The sequence below is a fragment of the Diabrotica virgifera genome, chromosome 5, assembly GCF_917563875.1.
Source record: "Diabrotica virgifera virgifera chromosome 5, PGI_DIABVI_V3a".
Lineage (NCBI taxonomy): Eukaryota > Metazoa > Arthropoda > Insecta > Coleoptera > Chrysomelidae > Diabrotica > Diabrotica virgifera.
In genome coordinates this window covers 135,891,886-135,913,298 of record NC_065447.1, presented here as the reverse complement: position 1 = coordinate 135,913,298, position 21,413 = coordinate 135,891,886, and the positions used below count along the sequence as shown (strand labels likewise).

Below are 21,413 nucleotides of genomic sequence, written 5' to 3'. Positions count from 1 at the left end.
TTTTGTCTTTAACTTTTAAGCATTTTTGATACTGGATTATTAAATTGTGAGGTATTCTAGTACTAAAATGTACTATTGCTTTAAGTCGTTAGGACACACCATTTTCTAGAAAAATCGATTTGAAAATTTTTCGCTTTGTGCATTTAAAAAAAAAAAATTCAAAACAAATTAAAAAAAACGTGTATTTTACCTACTTAAAGCAAGAGTAACTTTTAGTACTAGAATACCTCATAATTTAATAATCTAGCGTCAACAATTTTTAAAAATTAAAGAAAAAAAAGTTATGCAATAAAATAACCGATAACCTACCAATATATCTGTTGTCCTACTAGGAAGAAAAACTAATTACCAGACGCCATCTTCAAATAGCTCTAGCTCCTTAGGCTCTAGCTTCCATTTTCGGAATAGATGAATTGGGTTCAATTGTGTTAAAATTATCTGAGGAATCTCCTGTCTTGGTTTGTCGGTAGAGTTTCTGGACACCCTGTATATGCCCCGAACCGACAGACGAGAAAGTTCTTATTTTCTAAAGCTAAAGCCATATTTTAGATGAGTTAAGAGAGATTTTGACTTCGAAAAAAATCAAACAAGATTTAAGTTTTTGTAATTTGATTAAAACATTTTTAATAAACAACATATCAAAAAGTTCTACTCCAGAAGTGGGTGCTTCATTTTTCTTATACAAATAGACTGCGAAGTTAGTTGTTTTTTAAATAACTACGAAAATATAAATGTTAGAAAAAACTGACTTAACCATTGAAAAATTCAGAAAATTTTACACAAAAAACCTTATATAAAGAATTTTTAAAACTAAATCTATAGCTTCTAAATTTTTTATTTATAACGCTAAAGTCACCCTTCTCACAAACATTGGCGCACTGTAAACTAACGTACGGCGAAGCGCACGGTTGAGTTATTTTAATATAATATTCTTTAGTCTATTTAGAGTATATAATATTCCGAGTAAAGATAGTGATGATGATATCCACCCTCTTATTGGGAGACGGCACTGAAAGAAGAAGAATGGATACAACAACTCTATCCATTCGTCAACTAAACAAAAATCAAAAGAAATCCTTAACGGTCATAAAGATCCTCAAGATCCATTTGACATTGATATTAACAGAACCTTAATAAATAACTGTACACAGAACACAGATTAAGAGAAAAGAAATGTACAATGAAATAAACAAATAACTACAAAAACCGAAGCAGGAAAATATTGATAAATTAAATGAAAAAGACAAACACCGATAATCTATAAGCCGAGCACCAAAGTATACACAAGAAAAACACCCTAAAGAGTGTGAAGAGAAACAACCTACCTCCAAGGTTTTCTTCCCGAATTTTGAAAAATAATAATACAGATATCATCGACACCCAAGATACGACAAAAAACAAAAAGAATATTAAACATCGACCAAAGACTAACGGTAAAAAAAAATTAGAGCACTCGTGGGAGTGCCGACAGAAGTGAAAACTTCTTATAAAGCAAGCCCCTTCGGGTACACACTCTATCCCTCCTCCAACCATTATAACTTCGGTCGAACTTATACGCAATTCATCCTATAGTACATAAATTACTAATATCTGCCGTGTCGATAACGATCGAGAGTTCAATGCTTTTTCCCCGTCCAATGAGAAGTGATGTACATTATATACCCATTGGAAGCATCCTATACTACTTACATATACATGCACATAATACATAAACTCACAGAATTCAATGATTTTTCCCCATCCAGAAAGTGCACAAAATCGCTACAGAAGTGTTCACTTCAAAAATACTTTAAACTCTAATCACTTACAATGATTGGAGTAGGGACCGTGTGGTCCCTTATGCGCTTGCTTGGAAAGCTCCTTCGGGTACACACTCTATCCCTCCTCCAACCAATATAACTTCGTTTAAACTTATACATACGCAATTCAACCTATAGTATATAAATTACTAATATCTCGCCGTAGCGATGACGGTTGCGAATTCAATGCTTTTTCTCAATCCAAAAAGAAGTTCTATACCTATATTATACACGCGTTGCGTGCGTCCTATACTATTTATATATACATACACCTAATATTTTGTAGGTAGGTACCACAAACGCGAAAATTTCAAACCTATAAGCCTGTTGCCACATCCGTACAGAATGCTTACCAAAATAATTACAGGCTATCAAATAAATTCGATAGTTATCAGCCTGTTGACATAGTACCATAGAACACCTACAGACAATAACGACACTTATCGAGAAGTGCAACGAATACAATGAAACTCTTCATTTGGTATTTGTGGATTACAATATGGCATTTGAATCCATAGAACTCTGGGCTTTATTAGAAGGAATGAATAACGCAAGGATTGATTATAGATATAGAATACTCCTCAAATATATACATATGCGACAATACAACTATGTAAATAAATGTATCGGAAGGTCTAACAACAAGCAAAATAAGAACGGAGAGAGAAGTTAGACAGAAGACAAAAACAAATAAAACAAAAGTGATGACAAATCAATATATCACAAGCGACTTAGATGGAAGTGATATCGAAAGTGTCGAAAAGTATATATACCTAGGTCACACGATCAAACTTGGCAAACAGAATTAAACGGCAGAAATAACTAGAAGAATCCGAATGACTTGGACAGCAGTAGCAAGACTCAGTGATGTGTTGGAGAACAAAAAAATATCAATAAATCTAAAGAAAAGGGTATTCAACAGTTGTATTCTACCAATTATGACGTATAGAATGGATACGATGACACTTACAGAGGTATCAGCCAATAGATTGAGAACGACACGGAAGACGATCAAACGAGCTTTGTTAGGGGTATCTCTGAGGAAACATATACAAAATGATTACGTGCGAAGCAGGACGAAAGTGGAATATGTAAAGACCACAAAAATGATGGCTAGACGACATCAAACCAAAAATTGGGAGAAACTGGCACCAAATAGCACAAAACAGAGAAGAATAGAGAACTCATGGGGAGGCCTTTGTCCAAGAGTGGATGCAAACAGGCTGAAGAAGAAGATAATATACATACATACAAAATTTATTTCGACTAAACGATGACGCGAAATCAATTCTTTATCCCCATCCAAAAATAGGTATTATACCAATATTATATACGTGTTGCGTGCATTCTACACTATTTATATATACATAATACACATAATAATATATGTAAAGGTACAAAATTTATTTCGCCGAAGCGATGACGGTCGCAATGACAGTCGCGAAATCAGTCCTTTCCTCCCATCCTGAAATTGATTTTACATTTATTATAAATTTAGATACTTCTATAAAATTTATATATACATACACATAATAAATATAGGTACAAATTTATTTCGCCGAAGAGATGACGGTCGCAATGACGGTCGCCAAAAAGTCCTTTTTCCCATCCAAAAATAGGTTTTACATTTATTTTAAATTTAAATACTTCTATACAATTTATATATACGTACACACACATATATATATATATATATATATATATATATATATATATATATATATATATATATATATATATATATATATATATATATATACATCCTACTATCAATTTGGCATCGATACATTATGCATTTACCATCGATTTGGCATCGTCTTGCAAAGTGGCATCTGTATATCGATGCCACTTTACACTACCTTAATAACTTTATTCCTGTACTTGCTACCAGAAGTCTAATCAGCTCGGTAGTTAGAGATTTGATTCCTTGATGTTACTTTAATATATCAGCTTTCCTTGTTTACCTCTTACTAAGTTATATAAGTTTATTCCATAAAATGTTTGAGTCCAAAATGATCGTACAGTGAAAATATTATATACATTTAGTTCAGTGTTTTACCGTTTTGTCGCTGCCGTTATATACATGAAAACGTATATCCCACTTTCATTATCAATCATTTTGGCATCAGAAATTTGGCATCACTGTTGAATACAATATTATTCACAACGAAAAATAGACAATTTGAGAATGTATATATTATTTTCATAAAGAAATCAGTCTGGCATCATGTTTTATTGTTTTCACCCAATTTTGAAAAAATGTGAAAACTTTGTATTATCCACGTCCGTCTGTCCGTCTGTCTGTAACCACAACTCCTCCGTCAATATACCAGCTAGAATGACAAATGAGGTATCAAATGAAAGCTGATAATCCAAGGATGGTACTAAAGGTGAGATATTTGACCTTGGCGGTCTGTCCGTCGGTCTTTACGACCGCGAATATAACTCCTCCATCATTATACCAGGTAGAATGACAAATGAGGTGTCAAATGAAAGCATATAATCCAAGGATGGTACTAACGGTGAGATATTTGACCTAGGCTGTCTTTCCGTCGGTCCCTCCGACCGCAAATATAACTCCTCCGTCATTATACCAGGTAGAATGACAAATGAGGTGTCAAAAGAAAGCTTATAATACAAGGATGGTACTAAAGGTGAGATATTTGACTTAGGCGGTCTGTGACTCGGTCCCTCCGACCGCGAATATAACTTATCCGTCATTATACCAGGTAGAATGACAAATGAGGTGTCAAATGAAAGCTGATAATCCTAGGATGGTACTAAAGGTGAGATATTTGACCTAGGCTGTCTTTCCGTCGGTCCCTCCGACCGCGAATATAACTCCTCCGTCATTATACCAGGTAGAATGACAAATGAGGTGTCAAAAGAAAGCTTATAATACAAGGATGGTACTAAAGGTGAGATATTTAACTTAGGCGATCTGTGCGCCGGTCCCTCCGACCGCCAATATAACTCCTCCATCATTATACCAGGTAGAATGACAAATGAGGTGTCAAATGAAAGCTTATATTCCAAGGATGGTAATAAAGGTGAGATATTTGACCTAGGCTGTCTTTCCGACGGTCCGTACGACCGGGAATATAACTCCTCCGTCATTATACCATGTAGAATGAGAAATGAGGTGTCAAATGAAGGCTGATATTCCAAGGATGGTACTAAAGGTGAGATATTTGACCTACATGGTCTGTCCGTCGGTCCGTCCGACCGCGAGTATAACTCCTCAATCATTATACCAGGTAGAATGATAAATGAGGTGTCAAATGAAAGCTTATAATCAAAGGATGGTACTAAAGGTGAGATATTTGGCCTAGGCAATCTTTCTGTCGGTCCGTACGACCGCGAATATAACTTCTCCGTCATTATACTAGGTAGAATGACAAATGAGGTGTCAAATGAAAGCTTATATTCCAAGGATGGTACTAAAGGTGAGATATTTGACCCAGGCTGTCTTTCCGTCGGTCCGTACGACCGCGCATATAACCCCTCCGTCGTTATACCAGGTAGAATGACAAATGAGGTGTCAAATGAAAGCTGATAATCCAATGATAGTACTACAGGTGAGCGATTTGACCTAGGCTGTCTTTCCGCCGGTCCGTACGACCGCGACTATAACTTCTGCGTCTTTATACCAAGTAGAATGACAAATGAGGTGTCAAATGAAAGCTGATAATCCAATGATGGTACTACAGGTGAGCGATTTGACCTAAGCTGTCTTTCCGCCGGTCCATACGACCGCGACTATAACTTCTGCGTCTTTATACCAAGTAGAATGATAAATAAGGTGTCAAATGAAAGCTTATAATCCAAGGATGGTACTAAAAGTGATATATTTGGCCTAGACAATCTTTCTGTCGGTCCGTACGACCGCGAATATAACTTCTCCGTCATTATACCAGGTAGAATGACAAATAAGGTGTCAAATGTAAGCTGGTAATACAAGGATGGTACTAAAGGTGAGATATTTGACCTAGGCGGTCTGTCGGTGGGTCCGTCCGACCGCGAATGTAACTCCTCTATCATTATACCAGCTATAATAATAAATGAGGTGTCAAATGAAAGCTTATAATCCAAGGATGGTACTAAAGGTGAGATATTTGAGCTGGGTACTCTTTCTGTCGGTCCGTACGACCGCCAATATAACTCCTCCGCCATTATACCGGGTAGAATGACAAATGAGGTGTCAAATAAAAGCTTGTGGGTGAAAACCTAGGACTTACGAAGTCCAATTTAAAAATAGGGCATATCAGAGATATGCCTTAGACATCATAGAAGACAATGACACAGAAAAATCAAACAAGCAATATGTCAAAAGGGCCTTAGTTATGTATCTTCGGTCCTGTTGGTCCAATCGTGATGTATAGCACCTCAAATGATAGGATTTGACAAACAGAATACAATGAGAGAAAAATCAAATACAACCTCATGTCAAAAGGGCCTTAGTCGCGTATCTTCGGTCCTATAAGACCAATCGTGACGTACGGCATCTCAAATAATAGGACTTGACAAATAAAATACAATGACATAGAAAAATCAAATACAGCAACAAGTCAAAAGGGCCCTAGTTATGTATATCTAGTCCTATTGGTCCAATTGTGACGTACAGCAGCTCAAATGGTAGGGTTTAATGAACAGAATACAATGACACAGAAAAATCAAATACAGCAATATGTCAAAAGGGCCTTATTTACGTATCTTCGCTCCTATTGGTCCAATCGTGGCGTACAGCACCTAAAATAACTGGATTTGACTAATATAATACAATGACATATGAAAATCAATTACAGCATCATGTCAAAAGGGCCTTAGTCTTGTATCTACGGTTCTATTGGTTCAATCGTGACGTACAGCGTCTGAAATGATGGGATTTAACTGGCAGAATAAGATGGTGTAGACAAATGAAAATGACGGCATGTAATAACACTTTAAAATTGTAGAAATAAAATGGATTAACACACATGGTATGACATATTAGGTGAGAGTATTTAACAAATAGAATACGATTACATACGTCCAGTTGTTGACAAGCGACTTCTCTACATATGATAAACGCGAAAGGGCCCCAACGTTCACTGCTCGACATAGGCCTCCCGTTCACTGCATATACCCACTGCTTTCTGACGCTGTGACTTGAGAGGATAGGATTTAACGAATAGAACGACAAAGAAGACTAAACAAGGCAGCTCACGGGAAAAACACAACTGTCCGTTTTATACTCTACAGGGAAGCATCAAATATTCAACGTAAGAATATATTAGAGTATAACGGTATGATAAATCTTTTTCTTCTTTTTTTCATTTAGTGCATTCCGTACGTTTTTTAAACATAATCAGGAGAAGTTGTTGAATTTCTGAAGTCTATAAAAGAATTTCTTAACAAACCTTTTTTTAATTGTGTTATGGATTATTTTTAAGAATGTGTTTAAAAGGCAGTTCGCAGGCTTATTGTTCAATGGTCTTATCACTTTCAAGCGCCTGTCTTTTTTGTAGGACTATTAATTGTTACTTGTGATTTCAACCATTCTAGCGGGGCAATGCCTTTTCTATAACTGAAATGAATATTGTTATCCATTTAATTTTTTTCCTCAATTAATTGAATGCCTCCTACTGGTGTTTGGTCTAAGCTTACCGCTTTTCCCCATTTAAGCTAAACTGCTCGTCAAAAGTTAGGGATATAGAAAATTATGCTCATTTTCATAGCTAATTTTTTCGAGAACAGATTAACGGATTCCACTATTTTTTTTTAATATTTTAGATTTTTCTTTAGTATTTACACAGTTGTGCAAAGGTTTACACAAACTTCTTTTTTGTACTTATACCGAGTGGTAGGTATAAGTACAGAAAAGAAGTTTGAGTAAACCTCTTGATAGGTATTAGTTACGTATCTTCACTCCCATTGGTCCCAACGTGTCGTACGGCGGCTCAAATCATTGGAATCAGCCAACAGAATACAATGACTAGGGAGCGGATTTATATGCGATCAATTTTGATGAAATATTCGCATATATATGCGGTAAAAAATTACGAAATATTCGCAAGATATGCACAAAAATTCAAAAAATGCGCATTTCGGGAAACCACAAATTTTCTGTCTTATTTAGTAATCTTATTTATTATTTTTCAAATAAAATCATTTTTTATATATGCAATTTATTCACAGTTTTTACAAAAACTGCTACCAATAGTTACCTATTTAAAATAAAACAACAATATCACTATAAATATATCTTCGATTATAATTCACTACAATGTGTTTTTCCAAATTCTTTACGAGGAAACATATTCTTTGATCAGACAAAATATTTTTATAACTTGAAAAACTCCTTTCAACATCGATAATTGGTGCGTATTTAAAATAACTTGTTAATTTCCGTTAGAAAATCGTAAAACTTTGGCTAAAGGTGTAAATTCTCTTAACAATAGAGGATTTAAAAAATCACCAGAATTATAGGTAGGTACCTACCCTAATAGCACAAGGACGTCCAATGGACGTCCTTCACGGACTTTAGGGACGTCCATTGGACGTCCGTTTTCGTCCGAGGAACGTCCTTTATACGTCCTATTTTGGTTCAAATGTCGCGCTACCGAACGTCCATTGGACGTCCATCTAATGTCCGAGGGGACATATATTGGATCTTAATCGGACGTAAATTGGACCTTAATCGGACGTCCTAGGGGACGTAAATTGGACCCTAATCGGACGTAAATTGGACCTTAATCGGACGTAAATTGAACCTTAATCGGACGTAAATTTGACCTTAATCGGACGTAAATTGAACCTTAATCGGACGTAAATTGGACTTTAATCGGACGTAAATTGGACCTTAATCGGACGTAAATGGGACCTTAATTGGACGTAAATTGGACCTTAATCGGAGTAAATTGGATCTTAATCGGACGTCTTAGGGGACGTGAATTGGACCTTAACAGGACGTCCAATTTTGGTCCAAATTCCACGTTGCCAAACGCCCAATGGAGGTCCACCTAACGTCCGAAGGGACGTTCGGTGGACGTCAATTGGGCCTTCATAGGACGTCCCAGTTTGGTCCAATGTATTGCTGCCGATCATCCATCTAACGTCCTGGGAGGACGTTCGGTGGACGTCTAGAGACGATATTTATACCTGTGGAGAATGTATTGTGGGAAATAAAAAATATATTTTTTAAGGAACTTATATTACATCTTATATTAATTTACAATTATTGGATATTAGATTATTTACATTAAATTATAATTACATTTCTCCAAGAAATTAACGCACCACCTTAAAAATGGGCCATTTTTGATGTCTCGAATTTCCTAAAGCCATTGTCCCATCTAAGTGATTTTTTTAATAATATTATAGCCTAGGCTATATGGGCTACCTCCATAAGCTTGTCATGCACGGGGAGCTATACTGTAATAATATTATATCACATCGCTGAGGGAACTCTACATTACATATACTTTTCGAATCAAAACTTTTATTCTCTTAATATTATTACTTAAAAAATATATACTACATTCGTCTCGCTAAACTCGAAAAATAACTTATAAACCATAAAAATCTCCAAAAATATAAATGACATAAATGAGAATTGGCACAATTATTATTATGGTTTTAAGTTGATTTTTCGGATTTAACTACAATATTATGCAAAAAATTATGTTATATCGCAGATTTAAAATGGGTTTATCTCGAAAACAGTTATATTAAGTTTAGCGAGATGATTGTAGTACACTTTTTTTAAGTAAAAATATTAAGAGAATAAAAGTAGACTGGTACGCAGTCTGATTTTTGCATAAGAGTTTAATGAAATGGTAACAAATCAATTGGAAGTTCTGTCCGACAAAATACATGGAACGTTTTCGGTAGTCTGATGTTCCAAGTTTTTAACCTGTTCCACAATTAAAACTTCCCCGGTTCCAGTATTCCCGTACATCAAAGTTTGTCTGACTAGACACCGTGAAGCTATTAACAAATTTTCAGCTTGCTGTTAATCAACTTTTTTTATTACGCGGGATCCAGGTCTATAAATGAATACAATAAATAAGTAGGTAGGTACATACACTTATTTATACGAGTACAATTAATAGTAGAGCTGGTTTTTGGGATGTTACAAGCAGCATTTGCATTTCCACAGAGATACTTATGACAGAAATAATAAAATACCGAGACGGACTATTATTATAATAATTTACAATAGGACCCGACGGCCGACGCTATAGGGACAGGTAAAATTTATGACTGAACAATGCACCGAGCATCGATACAAGCAATATGTACCGGTCGAAGGTTATTTTTTATTGTGCCAAATGGACGTATGTAGTACCTACCTTTAAAAATCGAATACACAAATTAAAAGATATTTAACAACCATAAAGATTTGTCAAACTCTATCACCGACTTCATGAAAACAAGTATTACTACATTCTTTGATGGTTTTTGCTGTAAATTTTAAAGGATTGACATGAAATTTGGCATACGCATAGCTAACATGCCAAAGAAAAAAAGTGATATTGTGCCAATGTGTGCTATTGCCCTGGGGTGAGTTTCACTCTTTCTCTGGGGTGAAAAACGTTCAAAATAAGTCCGAACTTCGATAAACTGATTAATATTAAGCAACCTTTATTCCATACTTACAAAGTATGTGTACTTACAAATTAGTATGTGAATTTGGGGGGTGAGTTTCACCCCGAGGAGGGGTGATATACAAAATATAGATAGATACACAAAAGATATACAAAAATGTTTCAAAACATCGAAAAAATGTGGTAAAATGCAAATATACATATCATATTATGATAAAATTGCGATTTTGGCGATTTGCCTTTTTGGATAGAATGATGATGATGTTGATTAGGATAAAACTGCGAAGAATTTTTTTATCGAAATATAGTAAAAAATATGAAAAATATACCAAAAAGCTTGAAAAAATATGTAAGTATGTAAGGAAAAACATAAATAATTAAATAAACTTTTGACAACACAACACAAAAGTTTGAAACACTCACTATTTGGATTGGTTGTCCTGGCTTGTGATTTTCTTCTTTGCAGATGACGCTCACGGATCGATGTCAATGTCCAACGGACGTCCGAGCACGGACGTCCAATGGACGTCCAAAGGACGTTCATATTTATTCAACACGTAAGTACGTCCAACGTCGGATGTCCGAAGGACGTTCATTTATAGTCCATCCGCATTAGGACTAAAACTGGACCTATTTTGGGCACACGTACGCTCAACTTCAAAAAGATGCTCTCAATATTCATCTGTAGTAAGGATACATTGATAAAAATTATATTTTTGCTTATTAGAATTAACCACCAAACTTCTATCATCTTGGTAACGGGAATAATAAAACATTATAAAGTCCACTTTACATCAACAATAATTGAACAAGAAATTGACGACAAGTTATTCAAGGTCAAATTTGGCTTATACAAAACACAATTCTACTTCCAATTTTGCCGTGAATAAACAGAAAATAAAGAAATTTGACAAAATAAAACATATCCAATTGTTCTATTTCATCAAATTCCTTCATTTTCTTTTACAAATAATACATTTTGTACTCGTCAAATTTGGCCTTGAATAACTTAGTCATTTCTTGTTGATGTAGAGTGGACATAACGAATAATTTACCGATCAGATTTTCACACTTTACATAAAAACAAAAACATGTATTAGATATTAAACTACATATACAGTTTTGAATTAAATATGATTTATAATCTTTTCCATTTAAACTATTTTATTAACATAATTAAGTTAATATTTTATTAAATAATTTTGCTGTTTAATCCCCTTATTGGTAGAATATGTCCAATATGGACGATTGGAAAAGGTCCGTATTTCGTCCGAGTACGGACGTCCAAAGGACGTTCATATTTATTCCACCCGAAGGACGTCCAACACCGGACGTCCGAAGGACGTACATATTTAGTCCACCCGAAGGACGTCCAACGCCGGACGTCCAAAGTACGTACATATTTAGTCCACCTGAAGGACGTCCAACGCCGGACGTCCAAAGGACGTACATATTTAGTACACCCGAAGTACGTCCAGCGTCGGATGTCCAAAGGACGTCCGTTTATGGTCCATGGACGTTAGGACCAAAAATTGACCTATTTTGGACGTCCAAAGGACGTCGTGTGCTATTAGGGTATTAAATATAACAAAAGTATATAAAATTCGGATTTCCGGGTAAAACATCCTTCGTCATTTTAACATCCTACAATCATTTCATAACGGCGGAGTATTATCCTATAAGTACTTTGTGTAGAGATCGTTTATTTTCTAAGAAAAAATGAAAGGCGGTTAATGAGCTGTCTCTCTTGGTTCTCGAATTAATACAGACCACAGCCTGTGCGTGGAAATATTTTGTCGAATTAAAAAATTTAAATTTTGTTTTGGACTAATGAAATAAAACATTTTAGTAGTTCCAAAATGACACAAAATCTAGGCATCGGATAAAAAAGTTTATTTGAAGAAAGTGTATTTTTTTGTTCTTCTTAATGGCGGTACAGGCTCGTTTTTTTAATATTGTATTTAATTACAGAATAATTTTCAAATATTACCTAATATATTTTTCAAATTGGGCTCTGTACCGCCATTCTTTATTATATTACGGATACGTGTGCCAAATATCTTGAAAAAATATTCAAAATTACAGCCGCAATCTTGGAACGCGTTTTGGCTACCTGTTGATCGCTACTGTATCACCTTAAACAATTTTTTAAACAAATTCACAAAAATAATTTTTTCATTACGAACGATTTTTTAGATAAGTTGGGTTATTCTGAGCAAAAAAGGTATCTTGAGATTTTTCTCTAAAATTGATTTTTGTCGAGTTATATGGCCATTTTCGCATTTTTCAGGTTTTAAATCGCGTATAACTCGACAACAATCAATTTTAGAGAAAATTGACAAGAGACCTTTTTTGTTCAGAATGTCCAAAATTATCTAAAAAAAATTGTTCAAAGTGAAAAAATTATTTTTGTGGATTTGTTTAAAAAATTGTTTAAACAATTTTTCGACCACGGCACCTTGTGAATATGTTATAAGGACCTCTTTTTGAGTAAGTTTGTGCAAAAAAATCGAATCGGAATAATTTCACTAACAGGGGCGACGATAAATCCGGGACTATAGCGCTAATTATTAATAATTAAAAATAACAGCTTTGTAATAAAATAATGACAAAAATCTCTTAAGGACCTTGAAGCAAGGGTTTGAAACTTGATCTGCTCACTTTTTAATTTCATAATAATAACTTTTAATCGAGTTATTAAGACTTAAAAATGGCCATTTTCGCATTTTTCAAATTTTTAATCGCATATAACTCGACAACAATCAATTTTAAACAAAAATGGCAAGACACCTTTTTTGCCCAGAATGACACAAGTTATGTAAAAAAAATTGTTCGAAATGAAAAAATTGTTTTTGTGAATTTGTTTCAAAAAAATTTTTTAAACAATTTTTCGACCAATGCACCGCCCGGCACCCTTTGGATATGTTATAAGGACCTCTTTTTGAGTAAGTTTGTGCAAAAAAATCGAATCGGAATAATTTCGCTAGCGGGGGCGACGATACTGCCCGGTCTACTTTTGATGCTGATGGTGATAGAATAGATACTTTTTATATAACAAAAATAAAACTTTTTTTAAACTCTTTAAAAAATTTGTGGCGGGTTTTCCCCGAAAAGTGCGTTATTTTTTGGACATTTTACGTTGAACTAGTCGATTTGGAATTTGACGAATAAGAACCAACTTTTGATTAGCTCCAACTCTGTTTTTATTGTGTGTCCAGACTTCATACATACATCATTTTTTTTACTGTTTTATAAGCTTTATATTTGCTAGGAATAGTTTTTCGATCAAATACTTACTTTTTGATTTATTTGCGAAAAACCATCTAAAAACAAAAGTTACAAGGAATTTAATTAGTTTATCCACTTACGGACTTATTTGGACCTATATTTTTTCACACTCGAGAAGGGGGTGGTACTCATCCCCAGAAAAAAAGCACACACTGGCACTCTGATGTTCATTTCGCGAAATATCGCAGGGTTCGTATTTAAAATTTTTAATTTACTCCTCACCCCTTTCCGTGGGGGTTCGTTTTTGGTATCATTCGATAGACTTTTGAAAAATATTGAACACGCATTTTTTAGTTTTTCGATCTGACGTTCATTTCGCGAAATATTCGCTTTTTTGTGAAACTTTGTGACTCGCCCATCATTTCTTCAGATTTGGGAACACTTAATAATCGGAGGGGGCCAAGTCAGGAGAGTAAGCCGCATGAGAAAGTAATTAGAACCCCAACTCGAATTTTTGCTACTGTCACAACGCTCTTGTGAGTCGATGTATTGTCTTAGGTCTTGAGAACACTTTTTTCTTCTGCTTATGGAGTCGTTTTTCATTCATCACATACCGGAACTCACCACATAAATTTTGAAGACCCTGACATCAAAACTGTATTAAATTATATGTGATCTAAGTAAGTTAATGAAAAGTCAGAATAGATAGAGTAGAACACTTATAAAAAAAATTGTAACAAGCAATTGGACATCGTAAGTTCTAATTTTTCACAAAAAGTGACCGGAAGTTGAACCGGCAGTCGATATTTGAACCCTTCGTGTAACTTTTTGTCAGCTGATATGACGGATGAATTTTGTTCACCTACAGATATGGACGAACAGACAGGCATGAAACCGGAAGTATGTATTTGTTCTGGTCTTTCTTAGTCGTGTTGACCAATAGTTTGTACTATTTCGACGAATTTAAAACAGTACTTTCGATTGCAACTCTGGAACAGGCAGTCCGAGGTCAAACTTCTCACATGTAATATCATATTTTGGTTATAGGCTTTCATTTGACACCTTATTTGTCATTCTTTCTGTCCTACTAATAGACGAGTTGTGTTTATTGACGGACAGACATGGATAATTCTAGGTTTTCACATTTAATGATAAAAACAATAATTATACAATTCAGTTAACCTGACTATATCATTGTGATAATGACTTCTTATCTAAAAGTGACAACGGCAATAATTGCCGTTGTAATAATTATTATTCCATTCACTCACGATAAAATATCGCAAAACCTCCAGATTTTAAAGAACCGCTTGGATTGACATAAAATTTGGCACACACGTAGCTAAAATGCCAAAGAAAAAAGTGAGATTATGCCGATATGTTCTCTTGTCCTGGATGTGACTTTCACCCCTTCTTGGAGGTGAAAAAACATACGTGCAAAATAAGTCCGGAAGTGGATAAACTGACTAATTCTAATTCTAAGCAAATTTTGTTCTATAAAAGTTTTAGGTCAATACTTTTCGAGGTATGTGCGAGTGAATATGTTTATTTTTCATAGAAAAACACGTTTTGGACGGATTTTCGCAAATAACTCAAAAAGTAAGTATGTACATATTTTATCGAAGAAAATATTCCTAGCAATAATATAGCTTATGAAAAAGAGGTGTCAGTATAAGGTCTGTAGACCCAGTAGAAGCAGGGTTGCAGCTAATGAAAAATAGGTTCTTATTCGTCAAATACCAAATCGAATATTTCAACGTAAAATAACCAAAAAAATAAAGCACTTTTCGGGAAACACTCATCATAACTCTTTTAAAGTGTTTAAAAAAAATTTTTTTTGGTGTTTTTAAAACAGTTATAAGACTTTTTTGCTCTACATTGTGCTTTCTATCTATACCTTTAAGGAACGCACTATTTTCGGGGAAACCCTGTATATGATCTGTAAGTTGCATTGGTTCAAAATGCTTATTTTTGAAAGGGGTTTTGTTGAAAGGCCTCGAACGAATCACTAGTCACGAGTATGTATATGCAAATTTTGAACAGCCATATCTTAACCAATTTTTGTCTTCCAGAAAATCAAAAAATTCCAAATATTTAAAAAAGCAACACCTACATTTTTTACTCTTTAAGATATTTGGTATCACTAATAATTTTTAAGTTATTTTGACAAAAGTCTTTTTTTCAAAATTAAAGATTTAAAAAAATTTACTTTAAAACCAAATTTTTCCACAAATAAGCACTTTGAACTGATGAAACTTACAAACACAAACAATACATAAAGTTACTTGTGAAGTGGTAACGATTAATTCCATTTGGGCTGTTAATTAGAGGGAGTTTTTAGAATATTTTTAACCAAAAAAAAAGGAACAACTGTATTTTGAGCGTAACCTGCTTACTCTTGCTGCTGGAAACTTAAAAAAAAATAAAAATAAACGTTTTCTTAAACACTTTAAGAAAGTTGTAATAAGTTTTCCCAGAAAAGTGTTTCATTTTTTTTATTTCACGTTAAAATATTCGATTTGGAATTTGAGATATAAGAGCTTATTTTTCACTATAGTCTGTTTTTAAACAAGAGGAGTCATTCAAATTTCCCGCGCCGTACACCTTGTTTGTAATTGGTACAACCTCAGGTAATTTTACTCATATCAAATTTTGACACTATTGGCATTTCATAGGTCAGTTTATTTATTTTATCAGCAATTTTTGTATTTTCTGCGTTCTTCCTTTTATTTTTAGATTTTTAGTCAAGATTACCGTCAAAGGCCGATATGATCAACCAAAAAAGAAGATTTATCTGATGATATTTCTAGTGAATTTTTCTTGGGTGTGAATCTGCCATTTAGTTTACCTACTCCTCTTGGTTTTAAAACAAAGCTTAGCAATAACTCTGCTTCTACTGGGTCTACAGACCTGACACATATACCATTTTTTCACTTTTTTATAAGCTATATTTACTATTTGCTAATTTTTTTTCAATAAAGTACCTACTTTTTGAGTTATTTGCGAAAAACCGTATAAAAACGTTTTTTTTTTTTTTTTTTGTTGAAAAATGAACATATTCACTCGCAAATATCTCTAAAAGTATTGACTTAGTGAAAAACGCTATAAAATAGAAGTTGCTTAGAATTAGTCAGTTTATCCAATTCCGGACTTATTTGAACGTATTTGTTTTCATACCCTATAACCGACGAAACTCACCTCCAGATCAAAAGCACATATCGGCACAATATCACTTTTTTTCTTTAACATATTAGCTATAGGTACGTGTCCCAAATTTTATGTCAAACCAAGCGTTTCTTCAAAATTCTGACCAAAAACCCTAAGTAAATTAAACGAAAATATAAAATGAATTTTTCAAACAAATATTTTAAGTCGGTATGAGAAATTTTAATTTAACAGATGAAATCAAATAAACACAATTCAACTCGTAAAATATTTAGACCCTTGCTTGGTAATCCAGCTGAACAGGTAAAGAACCTACCTTTTATGTAGTTTATAATCTGAGAGGATGGAATATTTTACCAAAATATTCCATCCTCTAAGTTTACAATAGACCTTTTCTACCTGTCCTCAAAAGATCGGTATTTTTAACTCGTGGCAACGTCGAAAAGCGGCAAAATGATGGGAAATACACATTTTTATGTGGTGGAAGTCAAAATGGTTATGAAGTGTAAAAATTTTTGTATATAATTTAAATTTTTAAAATTAAAATTTTAGAAAACTGAGAACGATACAGGGCGTTAAAAAATGCGCTCAACAAACATACACGAATTAAAATTCGAAAATGATAGTATTTCTTGGTGATGCCAAATGACTGCAACATGAAAAGATGACATAATGATAGCGGGATGTATATATATATATATATATATATATGTGTGTATATATATACAAATATATATATATATATATATATATATATATATATATATATATATATATATATATATATATATATATATATATATATATATATATATATTTGTTTGACCGCTTATACAGTCCCAAAACGTCATACTTCACCGCCTATTCAGTCCAAAAGTGACGTTGTCAGACCCGGCTTCGGGTCTGACAACGTTTACTTATAGTACTGGATTCTAGGGATGTAGGGGGTGCAGGGGGTGAATTTTTAGCTGGGCTTGAAAAATCGGTAATACATCATATTATATACAGATTTAGTTCACCGTTCGGCAGATTCGAGGGCGCTTCGATCGCGCTCAACTAGCTGTATATATTTCGCATAGTTAACATACGTTTAGAAGCCCTACACCTGGCAACACCGTATGGTGTATAAATAAACCAAGAATATATATTCACAGGGCTCATACAGTCCCGATACACTAAAACGACCTAAAACTTGTTTGATTCAAAATTATAACAAGTTTTAAGGATTATGAGGCTTTTAAATATACGTTGATTGGCTATACAGGGTGTCCCGAAAAGAATGGTCATAAATTATACCATAGATTCTGGGGTCAAAAATATGTTGATTGAACCTAACTTACCTTAATACAAATGTGCACATAAAAGAAGTTATAGCCCTTTGAAATTACAAAATTTAAATCAATTTTTTTCAATATTTCGAAAAATATTAGAGATTTATTATTGAAAATAGGCATGTGGCATTCTTATGGCAGGAGCATCTTGACAAAAAATTATAGTAAAATTTTTGCACCCCATAAAAATTTTGTGGGGTTTTGTTCCCTTAAACCCCTCCCAAACTTTTGTGTACGTTCCAATTAAATTATTATTGCGGTACCAGTAGTTAGACACAGTATTTTTAAAACTTTTTTGCCTCTTAGTCTTTTTTCGATAAACCAGTTTTTATCGAGATGCGACTTCTTTTTTATATGTTTACATACAAATTGATTGGGGTTTCGTTCCTTTAAACCCCCCAAATGTTTGTGTACGTTCCAATTAAACTTTTATTGCAGTACCATTAGTTAAACACAGTGTTTTAAAAACTTTTTTGCCTCTTAATATATTTTCATATTATAAAAATGTAAATTATAGATTTTTCATATTATTACCAGGTCTCTATAATCGTACTTAACCATATACAAATGGGTAGTGGATTTGAAAAATATTCAAAATATCTCGATAAAAAATATCTAAAAAAAGTTTTAAAAACACTGTGTTTAACTAATAATACTTTAACAATAACTTAATACGAACATACACAAAAGTTTAGGGGGGTTTAAGGGAACAAAACCCCCATAAAATTTTTATGGGGTGCACAAATTTCACTATAATTTTTTGTTAAGATGTTCCTGCCATAAGAATTCCACACGTCTATTTTCAATAAAAAATCTCTAATAGTTTTCGAAATATTGAAAAAAATTGATTTAAATTTTGTAACTTCAAAGGGCTATAACGTTTTTTATGTGCACATTTGTACTAAGGTAAGTTTGATTCAATCAACATATTTTTGACCCCAGAATCTATGGTATAATTTATGACCATTCTTTTCGGGACACCCTGTATATCTACAGTTCTGATACAGACCCGATATGCTAAAACTGCCTACTAACTACCGTTTTTTTTTTATTATTTCGCGCTGGTAACAATAATAGATTTGTGTTGAATTATTCCCTAAAAAAAAACAAAGTTTTGTTTATCCAAAATGCGATATTTTATTTCAGAAAATTGAAAAAACATGAAATATTTTAAAAGTAATTTTTACAGATTTTCTTTGAGATACTCAAAACACATTCACAAACATGCAATATCGTCGTTTAATAAAAAAAAACTAAAATTGTTGTTAACTAAAAAATTAAAAGTAAAAATTAGACTTCAAACGTATATGAGTTTAAATTTATTTGTAAAAGAGAGCTTACATAAAGGTTAACATAATATATTTTGCGATTAAGCAGGCGACATTTGTGGATATCATAAATGCATAAAGAATTGCATTTACTTTCGACGAACGACACTTGTTCATTTTTTAAATAATATACTGTTACTTTTGATAGTTCGTTAAGGCTATGGGTACATAATTCGCAAATATTTTACGGCTATCCCTACCTTTTCTGTCTTTACATGGCAAATTACGTGTAGTAAAATTCACACTGGTATGGATATGTACATATTACTAGAATGTCATTCTACTTGACAATGTCATAACTAGCTTAAAGAGGTGGCTTTTGAATGTTCTTGGATAACTGTTATTTTTTGTATAATTGCAAATTATTAATTCAGTTAATAAATGTGATAACTTTTTCACTAGCTATGTATTCAGTGATTGTAATAATTTATATGTACCTACAACAAAAACTAATACTCAATCGAGAAAAGAGGTGTTAAAATTATTTTTTAATAAACGGAATAACTTTTAACTTTTAACGGAAGCTTTTTTAATAAATGGAACGCTTACAATTTTGAACATCTTTAACAAAAAAATACTTGGATCATAGAATATATCTTGATGTATTCTCTGCTTCTATCTTCCATAAATAATACACAATAAATAACTTTTTATAAAGTTCACGTTTTAAATCAATTATTTGTCAAATACACTCTATATCAATATTATTTAATCAACAATTCAAAATATTCCCGATTCATGTCAAATAATTATTTAAAATTGTCACTGATTGTCAGTGTCTGACTGACAATATTCTATTCGACTGAGTGCGTTGTATGACAAAGATAGATTTAAAAAATTACCACGGACATTATGCTCGTTTTTTTCGAATCCTGAACAAACCAATAAATATTTTTGAAAAATCTAAACGCACAATGAAAAACTAAATTATTACCGAGGGCCGAAAGTCCCTTAGAATAAATAAAAAGTTTATTTTGAATGAGATATTTGAAATTAAAAATGACACTAAATTTTCTCTTAGTTTTTCACCCCTGTAACTTATTAAAATAAACATTATAGAAGTTCTCAGGGACTTTTGGCCCTCGCTAATAACGCAATCTTTCATTCTGCGTTTAAATTTTTTAAAAATACTTATTAGTTTTCTCAGGATTCGAAAAAAATGAATCCTCATTTGAATAGCATTGCAGCCGAAAAAACGTACCGATCCTCTTAATTTAAATCAGCGAAATTTTATATATAGTCTTTTTACTACAAAAGCAAGATTACGTAGGTCAAAATTTCTGACGTAAAAGCACTGTCAAACATTAGAATGTAAGTTTTCATCATGGCCACGTTTATGTCATTACTTGTCAGATTATTTTCTTTACTATAAAAATTATATCTATGGTTATTTATTCAAATTAATTATGTCAATTTGTTTTTCATTACTTGCCGAAATATATTATTTACCAACAAATTAATCACAGTGTAGGTATAATCATTAAAATAGATTATTTAATATTTTTAAAACTAAGTACTGGAAACGCTAAAATTCATAAGAAAACTTTCAGATCTTTAAATCTAACAATAAACTTATTTCTAATAAAGCTAATCTGAGAAATCTAAATTCTTTAACTTACATCTCTGCAGTTAATGGTAAAACGGAATCCCATTATTTTGTTCTTGTTTAAAAATAATCTATTAAAGAAGCATTTTTGATTTTGCACAATGTTTCTCAATACGAACACAAACACAATAGTATAGGTACACGTACACAAAAATAATTGCAATAGTTTTTAAATTAAGGTATTGTAGCAAAACAATGAGTCACCGGCCGCCAGGCGTAAGCCGAGAAAAGTCTAGATCGAAGCACGCTATACGTGGAACCGATGCGCGGTTGTTGGAAGGTCACACGATAGTCGGAGAGCTGGCTTAGCCCGGAATGATCGAGAATAACGACTAGGATATATAAGGCATAATTTTTGTGAATAGAGT

General features: G+C 33.1%; 1 protein-coding gene across 4 annotated transcripts in view; it reads right to left on the bottom strand.

The window, feature by feature from the left end:
- Positions 1-21,106, bottom strand: part of LOC114333699 (A disintegrin and metalloproteinase with thrombospondin motifs 16) — a 764,845-nt gene extending 743,739 nt beyond the window's left edge. For all 4 annotated transcript variants that reach the window (XM_050650343.1, XM_050650342.1, XM_050650341.1 and 1 more), the window contains exon 1: positions 21,059-21,106. In XM_050650343.1, the coding sequence (XP_050506300.1) occupies positions 21,059-21,091 (33 nt within the window). In that variant the 5' untranslated portion in view covers positions 21,092-21,106. The remainder of the gene's footprint in view (positions 1-21,058) is intronic.
- Positions 21,107-21,413: the final 307 nt, after the last annotated feature.